Source organism: Ceratotherium simum, chromosome 6 (assembly GCF_057802395.1).
Source record: "Ceratotherium simum simum isolate JZ-2026a chromosome 6, ASM5780239v1, whole genome shotgun sequence".
NCBI lineage: Eukaryota > Metazoa > Chordata > Mammalia > Perissodactyla > Rhinocerotidae > Ceratotherium > Ceratotherium simum.
The window spans coordinates 71,737,712-71,750,359 of record NC_141905.1 but is presented as its reverse complement, the minus strand read 5'-3'; the positions used below and the strand labels follow the sequence as shown (position 1 = coordinate 71,750,359).

The 12,648-nt window shown below is 45.9% G+C and overlaps 1 protein-coding gene across 5 annotated transcripts in view; it reads right to left on the bottom strand.

Moving 5' to 3' along the window:
* Positions 1 to 392: 392 nt before the first annotated feature.
* The window catches only part of VTI1A (vesicle transport through interaction with t-SNAREs 1A), a 351,973-nt gene continuing 339,717 nt past the window's right edge, over positions 393 to 12,648 (bottom strand). For all 5 annotated transcript variants that reach the window (XM_014785741.2, XM_014785740.2, XM_087432592.1 and 2 more), the window contains one exon: positions 393 to 3,828. Coding sequence is in view for 3 of the 5 variants with exons in the window: in XM_014785740.2 (XP_014641226.2) it covers positions 3,735 to 3,828 (94 nt within the window). In the remaining 2 variants the exon portion in view is untranslated. The remainder of the gene's footprint in view (positions 3,829 to 12,648) is intronic.

Below are 12,648 nucleotides of genomic sequence, written 5' to 3'. Positions count from 1 at the left end.
TCCATGAAGAATGTCTGCTGAATAGGTTGCAAATTAAGAACAATTATTTTTCTCCTCTGCATCTGAATAGAATTACAGCTAAAGTCATTTAAAGGGGTTAACATCCACCTTAATTAAATATTAAATGTGCCTGTACCTGCTGCTATTGTTGCCCCTTCGAATAAGATATAACCTATTTTTGACAAGTTTTCATCTTTCTCTGTGGAAGACGCTACATGAAACCAAATCAGTGGCAAAGAGGAGAGTAATGAATAATCTATTTCATATTCCAACAGTACCCAGAGCTTGGAGTGGAAAAATATTCAGTCAGATGATGGCAAGAGGCTGCTGGGGTACCACATGACACAGCTAATGTTTAAATAATAATAATAAAAAAAGCGATAAACAAATCATTAGCCCTTAACAGTTGTTTAATGCAATTTGTTAATGAACGTAATGGTGGGGACTAATAATGAAAGAAAATAAAAACGTCTAAACAGGCGCCAAGTTGCTAGCGATGCGCAATTATTTCCTTGTCAAGTTTTTATGATTTAATGAGCCCCTCTGGGACTGACGGCTGTCAGTCAGTCGTGACTTTTTGACACCATTACAACTTCAAATACAGCAGCAGGCAGGCTGTTTTCCTCGGATTTGAAATACTGAAATGATCTGACAGTTTTAAAGAAAAGATGTGCAAAAAAAAAAAAAAAAAAAAGGAGGAAGAGAGGGAGAGAAAGAGAGTTGCTTTTCTTTCTTTCTTTTCTTCCCCCTCCCTTCTTCCAGGGGGTAGATAATCTCTGGATGCTGTTTGGTAATGAAAACCCAATCACTGAGGTCATTATCTGATGAGGTTTCTGGAATAGGCAGGCTTTTTCCCCCCTCTTTATTTCTTTACTTAATGATAACCCTCAATGGGCTTGCCCCGCATGGGACGGCCAGAGCCGCACAATTTTGTTCACCATTAATTTCTGCCTTTGAAGCTCAGGGCTCAGAAGCAGTAGCAAAGCAAACCCCCCACCAAGCTGGTTCCAAAATAAGACAATCCAGCCTGCCTTAAACAGAATAGCAAATGGCCTCCCGGCCCAGGCCTGGCAGCTGACGTCAAGCCTGCTGCATTTGCAGGCATTCGCCTTCACCCTGGAACATTTAAAACTCTTTACAACTTAAGAGACTTTAATTAAATTGCTTTTGATTCTGGAGAAGGGGAGCATCCGCTTTATTTATTCTATCAGGGAAACTGTTTAGTCTGCATGAATTTTATATGGCAAGGGCTTCCTCCTCCTCTTCCTCCTCTGCGTCTTCATCTCCGCCCCCCGACCCTCCCATTGAACATAGTTTTTAACAAAGGCTCCCGACTTTCGAAATATTCATCAAAGTCTACAAATTAAGTTCCTAGAACCTTTCGCAGATCTATGACCTGCTTCGAATTTGTGGGCTTTCTGTCTTCCCCAGTGGAGCAGGGAAGGAGGGAGAACAACCTGCCTCCATGGGGGCTCCTTTGAGTCTGTCCTGCGGCATCCGGGAAGGCCAGGCAGGAGTTCAGGGGGCCTTTGGACCAGCTTCCTACAAAGCACTCCAGGCCAGGGGGTCTCTCTTGAGGTGGGTTTGATGGGGCTGTCAAGTCAACAGTTATCTGTTCCTATTCTTCCCACTTCCAAGGTTGAACTGGGGCACAGTCTCAGGCAAGATCTGATAAAGAGGTGGAACCCCAAAGAAAAAGCCACTGAGACATGAATGATGCACTCCCTCCTCATTTCATCGACTTTAACATGAACGCAAGGTTTTAATGAAATATTTAGGATCCAGCAAGTTTAGATGATCAGATCAACCTGGTTTGCCAGGCGGCCTTGGGAAGAGTTGGGAGAAGTGAGGTGTAGCTGGATAACTGGTTATACTCGTTAGCTAAGCTCAACAGTTTCAAACGAAGCCACCAGAGATGTTGGTCTAAGACTTGCCCACCATTAGTGTTTCAGAACGAGAAGGAGATTATTTGTTTGTTTCTTTGCTTTTTAATGGTTTGTTCGATGTGTTTAGCACATACAGAATTCCGTTAGCAGAAAAAAAGATTCTTGCTGAGATAGATCCCTTAAGCTGATAGGAAAATCAGCATAGCCTTCCCACTCCTTCACTGTCCTACTTCCCTCTGCCAAAATCCCACACCATCCCTGTGAAGTAGAGGCTGCAGCTTTATTTACACAATACTAAATGATTTATCTGCACACATGCAGGCCCCGGCCTGTTTCGATAAGTACGATTTCTCTGGTGGATTTCACCATTCTGCATTTCCTCTCTAAACCATAATGGTTCTCTTCTGAGTTGGGGGGGGGGGTGGAAATGAACTGTTGCAGCCAGGTGATTTCAATCCATGGGCACAGGTGGTTAGCATTTTTTATGAAGAGAACAGGTTTGCTTTTCAAGGATTCAAAGCTTCCAATTATATTCAAAAGACAGTACAGATCCTGTAAGTGCCTATGAAGTCTTAAGAAAAAAACATTTTGCTTTATGACTACGGGGAAAATGACCTCAGCTTGGGCAACTTTAAGCCTGATCATAAATGAACTCATTCTGAACGCAATTTCCCGGTTACCTTGGACAGAAAGAAACCAAAGAAAATCACAAAGCATGTCAGAGGTTTGAATACATAGTGAATTCAAGAAGGCTTTGCTGATATTTGTTAGTAAAAAACCCAAGCTGTCCTTTTGTAACATGCTGCAATCCCTTATTCTTTTAAAGGAGGTTAGTGAACCTTTTCCATAAAGTTTATTTCTAGTGGCTCATCCTATAGGACTCTCCCATATTTATAATCACATCTGAAATTTCACACGGAAGGAGTCATGTTCTTGCTTTTCCTGAAATATTCATGTTCTCTTTACATACTGGAATGGATGTGGAGAGAACCCTGTCAGACCTTTTGCATGTCTGAGGGCTGCTTTTGGCAGAGCAAATATTAAAACCGAAAGGATACAGAGATGCTTACACAGGTCAGGGGAGAGGAGGTCACAATTAAATACCGTGCCAGCAAATTCTGGGGAGTATGGGATTTCTGGAAGGTAAGGGAATAGTTCTTGTAGCCAGTAATCCATGTTGTGAAAAGAGGATATTGGGCAGGCTCAGCAAAAATATTCTTGGGTAAACAAAAAAATTATGCATAGAAAAAACAGGGAACGTGCTAAGTCAATTTCCTGCACACCTGACATTAAACACCCGCCTTGACAATGAAAGCACTCAGGCAGGCTGACTCGATTCGTTATGCCTGGGGAGGAGCAGGGCTGGTCTGCTGGAGCTGGTCACTGGCTCTGGCCTCTGCTTTTCTCTTCATTTTTATCCTTGGACATCACAGAAGGGCAATTCGGCGATAAGAGGTGTGTGACAAACAGCACAGCCCATCAGAAGCCCCGTGACTGACTCATCATGCCCTCTCCCAAACAGGGAGAGGACCCCTGCCATGTCCACAGGGCAAGGAACAATGTCACCAAGGCTATGTGGGTCAGTAGATGAAGAAATGGCAAATAAACATTCACCTTCCCCTATGAAAAACAAATCCGGGTGAAGACAAATCTAGAAAAGGAAGCCAACCCACATGCACACAGGAATAGAAAATATTTTTACACTCTTTGCACTTCAGCTGAATGGTGGTGAGAGAGAGGGAGGGTCACTCAGGGCCTGTCAGCGCAAAAGAATGATTCATGTGACCGTTTTGTCTTAATTACTCAGAATAAGCCGTTGTTGCTGTTTATCAAAGAAGAGCAGACATATCAGGGTTTTCTGACAGAAAAAGTGATCGCCGTCAGGATGGTGATGACCAGGATGATGCCCAGGATGACAACCAGGATGCGGTTCTGGATGATTCTAGGAGAAAGCAAAGGAAAAAAAATTTCACACAGATAAAAGGAGGACATTCTAAAGATCATCCAAGACTAAGCTGACTAATCAAACGATGGCTTTGCAGGCAGGGGTGGGGAGCCCGGTGTGTGTGTGTGTGAGAGGGAGCCCAGTGTGTGTGTGTGTGTGTGTGTGTGTGTGTGTGAGAGAGGGAGAGAGACAGACCATGCAGTTTTTTGGTTCTACGAACAATCCACCAGGAAACGACTGACTCCACTGTCACACTGCACCTGCAGAAATGCTTACTGCAAAGCTACAGCGAATCAAATGGCTTTCCAGGCTCAGAGTACCATGTAGTAATCTTTAAGTGATCAAGGGCCCCATGCAAGCTTCTCTTTTTAATTTAAAATGTGAGACAAGCCTCATTTTTTTGCAGTGTTTCCTGTTAAAGTAAAAGACTCCAAGGAAACATATGTCAGTAAGGCACTTACCTGTACAAAAATACCCAGGGAAAAGTAAAAGAGAGACTTAGGAAGAAAAGGACAGGATCAAGAAGCAAGTGTCAAACTTGTAGCTCAGGCTGTGAAATCGTCATCTGTCACTGGGGCTCAGGCACCGTTACGCCAGGAGGAAACGTTACATTTGCTCCATAGCAAAGAAAGATGGAAATGAGAAATACTACAAAGTACCCGAGTGCCTCCTTTGCTTTGGTTGGTGGGCCCTCAGCTCTGGCTCTGCCAAATGCTGATGGGGAACTGGGAGCTCAGAAGGAGAACCAGAGCGGAGACACACGCTCCCAGATGCCTGCAGAGAGCTTCTGATGAATTTGATTCATAATTTGTTACCTCACTCTGAGAAAAGGGGTCAAACATCAGAATGCTTTGTTGAGAGTTTCAAAGGGAACCTAGGTCAAACAGCCATGCCCATGCTCCTCTCACAGATCCACCACACAGAAAGAGAGACAGAGTGGTTGGCGGTCTAGCCGGCTGTCTATCTGGCTAAGACCCCATGGCAAATCCCATCCTCCTGTCCTCCAAATAGCAAGCAGAAAAAGGTCCGCTGCCTTAGTCTAGACACGGAACACTGAACAGGGGGCTTCCCTAGGGAGGAGCTAGGTGGGACTAGCCAGGCCCCCAATTTAACAGAGACCCCACCCTCCCACTTGGAATCTTCTCGAAGTAATCTGTGCAGGGTGTTTGCAGCCTTTTCTAGCTTCTGGATGAGTTTCTTTCTTGGAAGGATGACAACATCCTTGTGGTTTCAGTCGGATTCCTCCTTGCCCACCCCCTCTTCCCCCAACCTAAATGGATGGATAGAGACAGTCACATCAGACAAGCCCACTCCTTCGTGGCCCCCTGGAAGGACTAGCTCCCTCTCCTCCTGACAGGTTACAAAATGATCACATTTGCTGACACGTCTTCCGCAAAACTGCTTTAGTGCCTGTGTCCACTTTCCTCGAAGGAGATGAATGATCTGCTTGGTCCTCATTTATCACGGAAGGCTCAGCTACGATCTGTCTCGTTTATTTCTCCCTTCCCCACTAGAAAGGCTGTGCCCTGACATTAATTCTTATGCGATGACAGCTAATTCAGACTTAACAGGCCATATTTACTTAGGAGGCAGGAAGAGTCTCTGTCCGCAAAATAAATAAATAAAAACAGGACTTCTCGGCTTGTTAAAGTGAGGCTAATTATGAACACTGATTGGTGCTACTTGGTGGCTCGATTCAAAACCTAAATTGATTTTTTCCCCCTTTTCTCTAGAAGGGGCAGAAGTCTTCAGACCAGTCCCTCTGCATCCTGTTTGCCCAAGTCACTGTCAAAATCTCTCTTTACCACAGTCACCCACATCAGACTTGCAAAGGAAATCAGCAAAATTGAAACTCAGCAGTGAAACAGATTAAAAGCATGAAAACTCTTTAAAATTCTGCCTTAAATAATATCCGGTAGTGTGTCTCTTGGTTGACAACCATTTTATTTGTGGGTTGAGGGCCCCAAGGCATCTATGATACTAATTTATAACGGATTAACTGTGAGTGTTACTTGTTTAATCTGAGGCATGGTTAGAAAAACGAATACACAGGAATCCCAAAATCCCCGGCTCTTCCCTGGCCTTCCTAATTGGGCTTTCCCTCATCTCAAGGCAAAGAGGAGTGCACTTCACCCATGATCTTTCCTAACAGCTTGTATCTTTAATTCACTCAGCACACACCCAACCCCAAGACGGGCGACCCCACCGTTAGGTCGCAGCCGGTCAAAAAGACCAAATTGTCCACTCCGTCCTTGGTACATCCACAGTCACCTCTGCAGCCCCCGCAAATGGCACGGTTAGTGTCACACAGGCACTCGGAAGAGAAGTGTCCAAAGGATGATAATGAAAGGACAGCCGCCCGTTATTCTAATCACTCCACTTAAGGGAGAATGGAGAAGAAATCCGTGCAAATTCAACTTGCAGGAATATCTCAGGGAGTCTGCATAGAAAAGGCTGAAGCTAAAAGCCGAAGTAAATTCCCTAAAGATGGACCTTTACACCATTGTGCTTTCTCAGAGCACTACTGTGTCTTCTCCCCAAGGCTAGAGAAGAAGGGCCCTCTTGGAACTGAGGTGTGTGCTGGTGATGGAGGAGGTCAGCGGGAGATGGCATTTGCTTTCAAACCAGAGGCTGGTAGATATTTGGGATGAAGGGTATAGAGGGGCAAAAAAATAACTGGAACGAGCTGGAAAGAAACTTGACTCTGGCAGGGCTACCAACCCAGCTTTGGACCTCAAAGGTGTTGGGCAGATACAGCCCCTCTAAGGACCAGAAAAGGGAACTGTTGGAGCCCTGGAGTGGATAGGACAGAGCCAGCCTGGAGGGGAAACAAAGGCTGGCATTGCTGAGGAAGCCCAGAGAACACTCACAGCCAGGGGCAGCTGGCAGGTATTGCTGTAGGCAAAGCAGAAAGGAATGCAGAGTTCGGAGACAATCAGAAAAAACGAGCCAGGAAGAGGGATTCCCAACTAGTGAGCCAAAGAAGGAACTTTGGGGAAAGCCCAAAGTAACTTCCTTCTAACTTTGGGCAACAGGGGCTTTATGTTCAACTAGGTCTGCAGCAAGCAGTCTTAATCTCCCTTTTGAAAATGCAAAGTGTGTTTACCCAGTAAATAATTTAAGAAAGAATATACACTTGAAAGAAGACATCCATTGAAACAGCCAGGCTAAATTGCCTCCAGGCAAAAACTTGTGCATTTGCATGCTGCATTCTATTAAGTGAGCACACTGTGGCTTTAAAAGAATGCAGAGCCAAATTAAAAGGAATGTGGGCCTGAAACATCAAGGATTCTCCAAGTTTACATTATGAATCACAGTGCTGTTGATACAAGATGAATTAACCATTTACTTTGAGGCTGAACTCACAAAGTACTATTGAAAATACTGATCCCTGCGTGGAACACAGGGAGCGGCTAATCTTTCCATCGCCTCCCCCTCTGGAAACAAGCTCCTGCGTGTGGCAGCCGGAATCACAGAAGACTGGCTGAAGGGAAGGAGGCAGGTGTGGCACCTGGCACAGCTCTCTGCTCTTGCTTGAGGAGCCCAAGAATTCCACAGTAGTGGGCCCTACTACTCACCAGCATCCAGTTCTCCTCTACTTCCAGGCACAGACTGCATTTACCTGTTCCTTGATGTTAGGCATGGCTGTATGACTTGTTTTAGCCAATGAAATGTGAGCAAAAGTGCTGTGTGGGACTTCCAGGTGCAGGCATTTCACTTCCAGTGTTTGACTCTCTGGCTGGCTCTTCCCTTGCTGTTCTGATTTAGGAGGCTATATGTCCCAGGAGTGTAGTTACAGGATGGTGGAGATGCCTTCTGCCTAGATCCCTGCGTCATCACATGGAGGACCACTGCCCAGGAGACTCACCTGGACTCACAGTGGACTTGTATTAAGCCTATGAGATTTTGGGCTTGTTTGTTACTGCAGCATAACATAAGCTATCCTGAGTGATACACTATCACCCCCCTTCTCCAACAAGATAGGGGGTCTGGCCAAGCCAGCAAATGTAATCATTTTGTAACCTGTTCAGGAGGAGAGGGAGCTAATCCTTCCAGGGGGCCATGAAGGAGTGGGCTTGTCTGATGTGACTGTCTCCATCCATCCATTTAGGTTGGGTGAAGAGGGGGTGGGCAAGGAGGAATCCGACTGAAACCACAAGGATGTTGTCATCCTTCCAAGAAAGAAACTCATCCAGAAGCTAGAAAGGGCTGGGAACCCCTGCACAGATTCCTTCGAGAAGATTCCAAGTAGGAGGGTGGGATCTCTGTTAAATTGGGGGCCTGGCTAGTCCCACCTAGCTCCTCCCTAGGGAAGCCCCCTGTTCAGTGTTCCGTGTCTAAACTAAGGCAGCGGACCTTTTGGTTTAATGTATTCCAGAAGTCAACATATGATGAAGGTTGATACAATTTCTTTTAAGAATAGGTTTTTGCCTCTTGGTTTTCAAAAGCTGGGATCCTCTTCTGTCTATAGTTGGTTATGATACTTCTCACGGAAGACTCAGGAGCTTCTTCTAGCTGTAACCAATGCCCGTGTGTGTTGGCGAATGTTTCAGCAAGCTCGACTAGGCACTCTGCTTCCCATGTATAGCAGACATCTGTTGGCTGCATTCATTTCTCCATTCTAAACATCTGATCTACCCTTAGCTTCAGGGGTAGAGTTGTGACAGAGGCAAAGATGATCAGTGAGTTCCATGCCCTTGGCCACAGTGACTGGACCAGGAGCAGGCACATGACTTAAACCAGTCTAATAGAGTGACCCTCAGAAGCTTCGCTTGGAATACTGTGTCATCTGGACCGTGGGGTGTGTGGATGTTAGGCCTGGATCTGCTGCAGCCATTTTGTTTCCATGAAGGAAGCCAGCCTAAGGAAGCTGCCCCATGGAGGACAGCAAAGTTGCAAGAATGGCAGAGAAATGGAACACCAGTCCTGAAGACATGGTGAACCTCTATATCAAACCACCCTTCCTTTGGACTTTTGGTTAAATGAGAAAATAAATTAACTTTATTTTCAAGTTAGTTTGAGTTAGGTCTTCTGTTATTTGTGAACAAAAGCATTTTTAGGTTGATTCACCCTGATTCCAAAACCCAGTCCTTGATCTCCAGCATATTTTCCCCCCCTCTTCCAAGAATATGCTGACCATGCCCCCTGTCACTCCTCTGTTTCCCTGTGCATCTCTCTTCCACTACATTTACTACATGGATTTATAATTTTCTGTTTCTGTGCAGGTTTCTCCAATGAGAAATGGACCTTCTAGAGTATGAATCTCCTTTGTCTTTTGTATTGCCAGTGCCTCAAACAGAGCTTGGCATAGACGTTCTCACAAAAATGCTTGCTGGATGCATGAAGGAGAGAGTATACCCACATGTGCTCTCCTGAAGGTTCATGGAGTCTCTTCCTGGTTTCTAAGTGCTGCCTGTAGACAAGCACAGCTTTAGGAGTTAGCTGTCAGCCACCCTCCCATTAAGGATGCCAACCGTGTCCAAACCCTTTTACAAGCCTGCATTCATTAGCTGGAGAGTGCATGACACTCTATAGGTTCAGCGCCCCGTCCTGCACTTGCTTTCCTGCCTGGCTGACCAGGCCTGAATAATGATGCCCCACCTTTGGGGTCTGACAGAACAGTAACAATTGGCAGGACAATTAGCAACCAAGAGAGCACGAGATAAACTCTGTGCAAAGGAGCCTATACTCACATCTCTCTGGGAACATCCCAAAAACAAAGGCCAAGGGAAGGGCTCTCTAAGTTCTGTATCCAACTCAACGTTAGTATTCACCAGAAGGAGATGAAAACAGGAGGAGGGGAAATGGTTCATTGTTATCAGCCTCTAACACTAACTTTAATTTGAAGCATTATTTTCAAAGCTGGGTACATGGTTGCCTCAGAGCTAGAGTTGTGCGGTTGTTATGCCACTGGATAATGCCCATCCAGGGTCTTCTATTCCTGCGTCTTTGGGAGGAATCCTCAGCCTGACCCCAGGAATTCAGGTGGGGCTGACCTCACTCTCCGATTCCCCAGGTGGACATATGACCCATGCAGGCCCAGCTAATTACAGCTCTCTATTCCTTGCACAAGCATTTCTTCAGGAATTGGCATGCCACCCAAGCCAGATAGTCTCCTGGGGATTTTCCTTGGAAAATCAAGAAAAAGGTACTCTCTTTACTGGGATTGACTGTAAGGACAGTGGAAGCCTAGAGTGGCTGGGGGGCCATTCTTATTACCACGCAGGAGGGGAACTCGCCTGAAGGATGCCCATACTGAGGAACACAGAGTCAAGAGATGAAGAAAAAGAGACGGATTCCTGAAGACGTTATTTGAACCCCTGGATCCTGCTGCGGGCCTGAAACCTGAAGAGTTGCATTTAAACTTCCCAGTTAGAGGTGCCAAACAATTCCCTTTAGATTTGAGCAAGTTTGGTTGGGACTTCTGTCACTTTCAACCCATACTAATTGTACTGGGTTGAATAGTGCCCCCCCGCCCAATTCATGTCCACCTGGAACCTCAGAACGTGACCTTATTTGGAAATAGGGTCTTTGCAAATGTAATTCGTTAAGGATCTTGAGAAAAAAAATCATCCTGGATGTAGGGTGGGCCCTAGCTCTAATGACTGGTGTCCTTATAAGAAGAGAGGACACAGAGAGACACAGGAAAGAAGGCCATGTGAAGACAGAAGCAGAGATTGGAGTGATGACGCCATGAGCCAAGGAATGCGTGGGGCCACCAGAATCTGGAAGACAAGGAAAGATTCTTTCCTAGAGCCTTTGGAGGGAGCATGGCCTTGTTGACTCTTTGACTTCAGACTTCAAGCCTCCAGAATTGTGAGAGAATAAATTTCTGTTGTTTAAGCCACCTGGTCTGTGGTACTTTGTTACAGCAGCACCAGGACACTCATACATGGAGTTCTCAGATCCATACCAGGATATGGACCTGACCATCTTATTTTGGCCTTCATGATGACTGTTCTCCATGTCTCTACCCCCTTCCCCATCACTGCATCACACATTTACCATGTATCTGAGGACAGGACAGTCCCAGTCTGGTTCCTTGGAAGTTTCACAGACAGCTGTAAGGGTCACAATCTTCAGGAGCTATTGGTTCTTTTATCTCAGAATGAGAATTTCCATTTATGAGCAGAGCAGGCAGCTGCCCAAAGCCATGCGAGAGAGGGAACGGAGTGGGCATGGCCCACAAGACTCCTGCCTTTGGGATAAGCCATTTAAAATAGAAGAAAACCAGGTGTTATCTCTGGGCCAGCTCACTAAGCCATCATCCACCATTCATAGTCCCCATGTACTGACTTGAGTTCAGGAGTAGTCAGTTGTCCAGGAGCCCTGAGGGAGGGAATGGGACACAGGAGGGAACAGTTTTGATAGATGGAGAAATAAGTGTGCTCTCCAGTAAGGAACTGAGGAGACAGGAGCCAGGACCTGAGCTCCAGCATACCTAGGTCAGGTCCTGAGTGAGGCCTAGAGTGGCTTACCCCGTTTCCAAATTTCTACTTAGTGTAACAGGGATCAGCAAACTTTTTCTGCAAAGGGCCAGACAGTAAATGTATTAGATTGCTAGGGCTGCTGCCACCAAGTACCACAGACTGGGTGGCTCAAGCAACTGAAACTTCTTGTTTCATAGTCCTCGAGGCTGGAAGTCTGAGATCAAGGTGTCAGCAGGGTTGGCTCCTCCTGAGGGCTGTGAGGGAGAATCTGTCCAGGCCTCTCCCCTAGCTTCTGGTGGTTTGCTGGTAATATCTGAGGTTCCTTGGCTTGTAGAAGCATCACCCCAATCTCTCCTTTCATCTTCATGTGGCATTCTCCCTGTGCATGTCCAAATTTCCTCTTTGTAAAAGGACACTACTCATGTTGGATTAGGGGACCACCTTGCTCCACAATGACCTACCTCAATCTTATCTCATTATATCTGCAAAGGCAATACTTCCAAATAAGGTCACAGTCTGAGGTCCTGGGGGTTAGGACTTTAACATATGAATTTGGGGGACAGGAGGGGGTGAGGGGAGAACACAACTGAACCCATGACAGTAAATATTTTAGGCTTTGTGGACCATCAGTCATAACTTTGCCCTTGTAGTGCAAAAGCAGCTATAGGCAATATATGAATGAGTATGGCTGTGGTCTAAGAAAACTTTCTTTACAGACACTGGGATTTGAATTTCATATAATTTTTACATCAAAAAACATTTTTCTTTTGATTTTTTTTCCAACCATTTAAAAATGTAAAAACTATTTTTATCCCATGGGCCATACAAGAATAGGCAGCAGGCTAGGTCTGGCTTGTGGTCTGCCCACTCCTGGTCTAAAAGCAAGAAGCTATCTAAGGCGGGCCCTCCTCCTCTGGAGAAGGTGGTGGTCCTTGGACCACGCACAGACGGGCAGGGCAGGTCTGGCCAAGTCCTCTGAAGAAAAAAGGAAACCCAAGGTCCCTGCCCTGTGGGAGCTTACGGTGTCACAATGAGCAATCAATTACAGCAGCCTGACAACAAAGGCTGTAATTAGAGTAATGCCAGCACCGGGACAATTTGTTGCGAGCCCACGTTCTGGATTTGCCTGGGGTGACCTGGAGCAAGTCACTCCATGACACTTGGGTTTCAGTTTCTTCCCAAACAAAATCAGCCAGCTCACTAACCACCCCAGGGAGAGGAGGATTAGCTCATTAAAGATTATAAAGCACTTTGAAAAGGTAAAGCCCTTCACATGTGTGCAGTCGGCAAATCATTCTGTGCAAGGAGAAGCCATTTCAGGAAAGGGGAGAAGCAGGAGGAAAGTCGTCAGAGGCTGGAGAAGCTGCCTGGAAACTTTCAGCGGCTG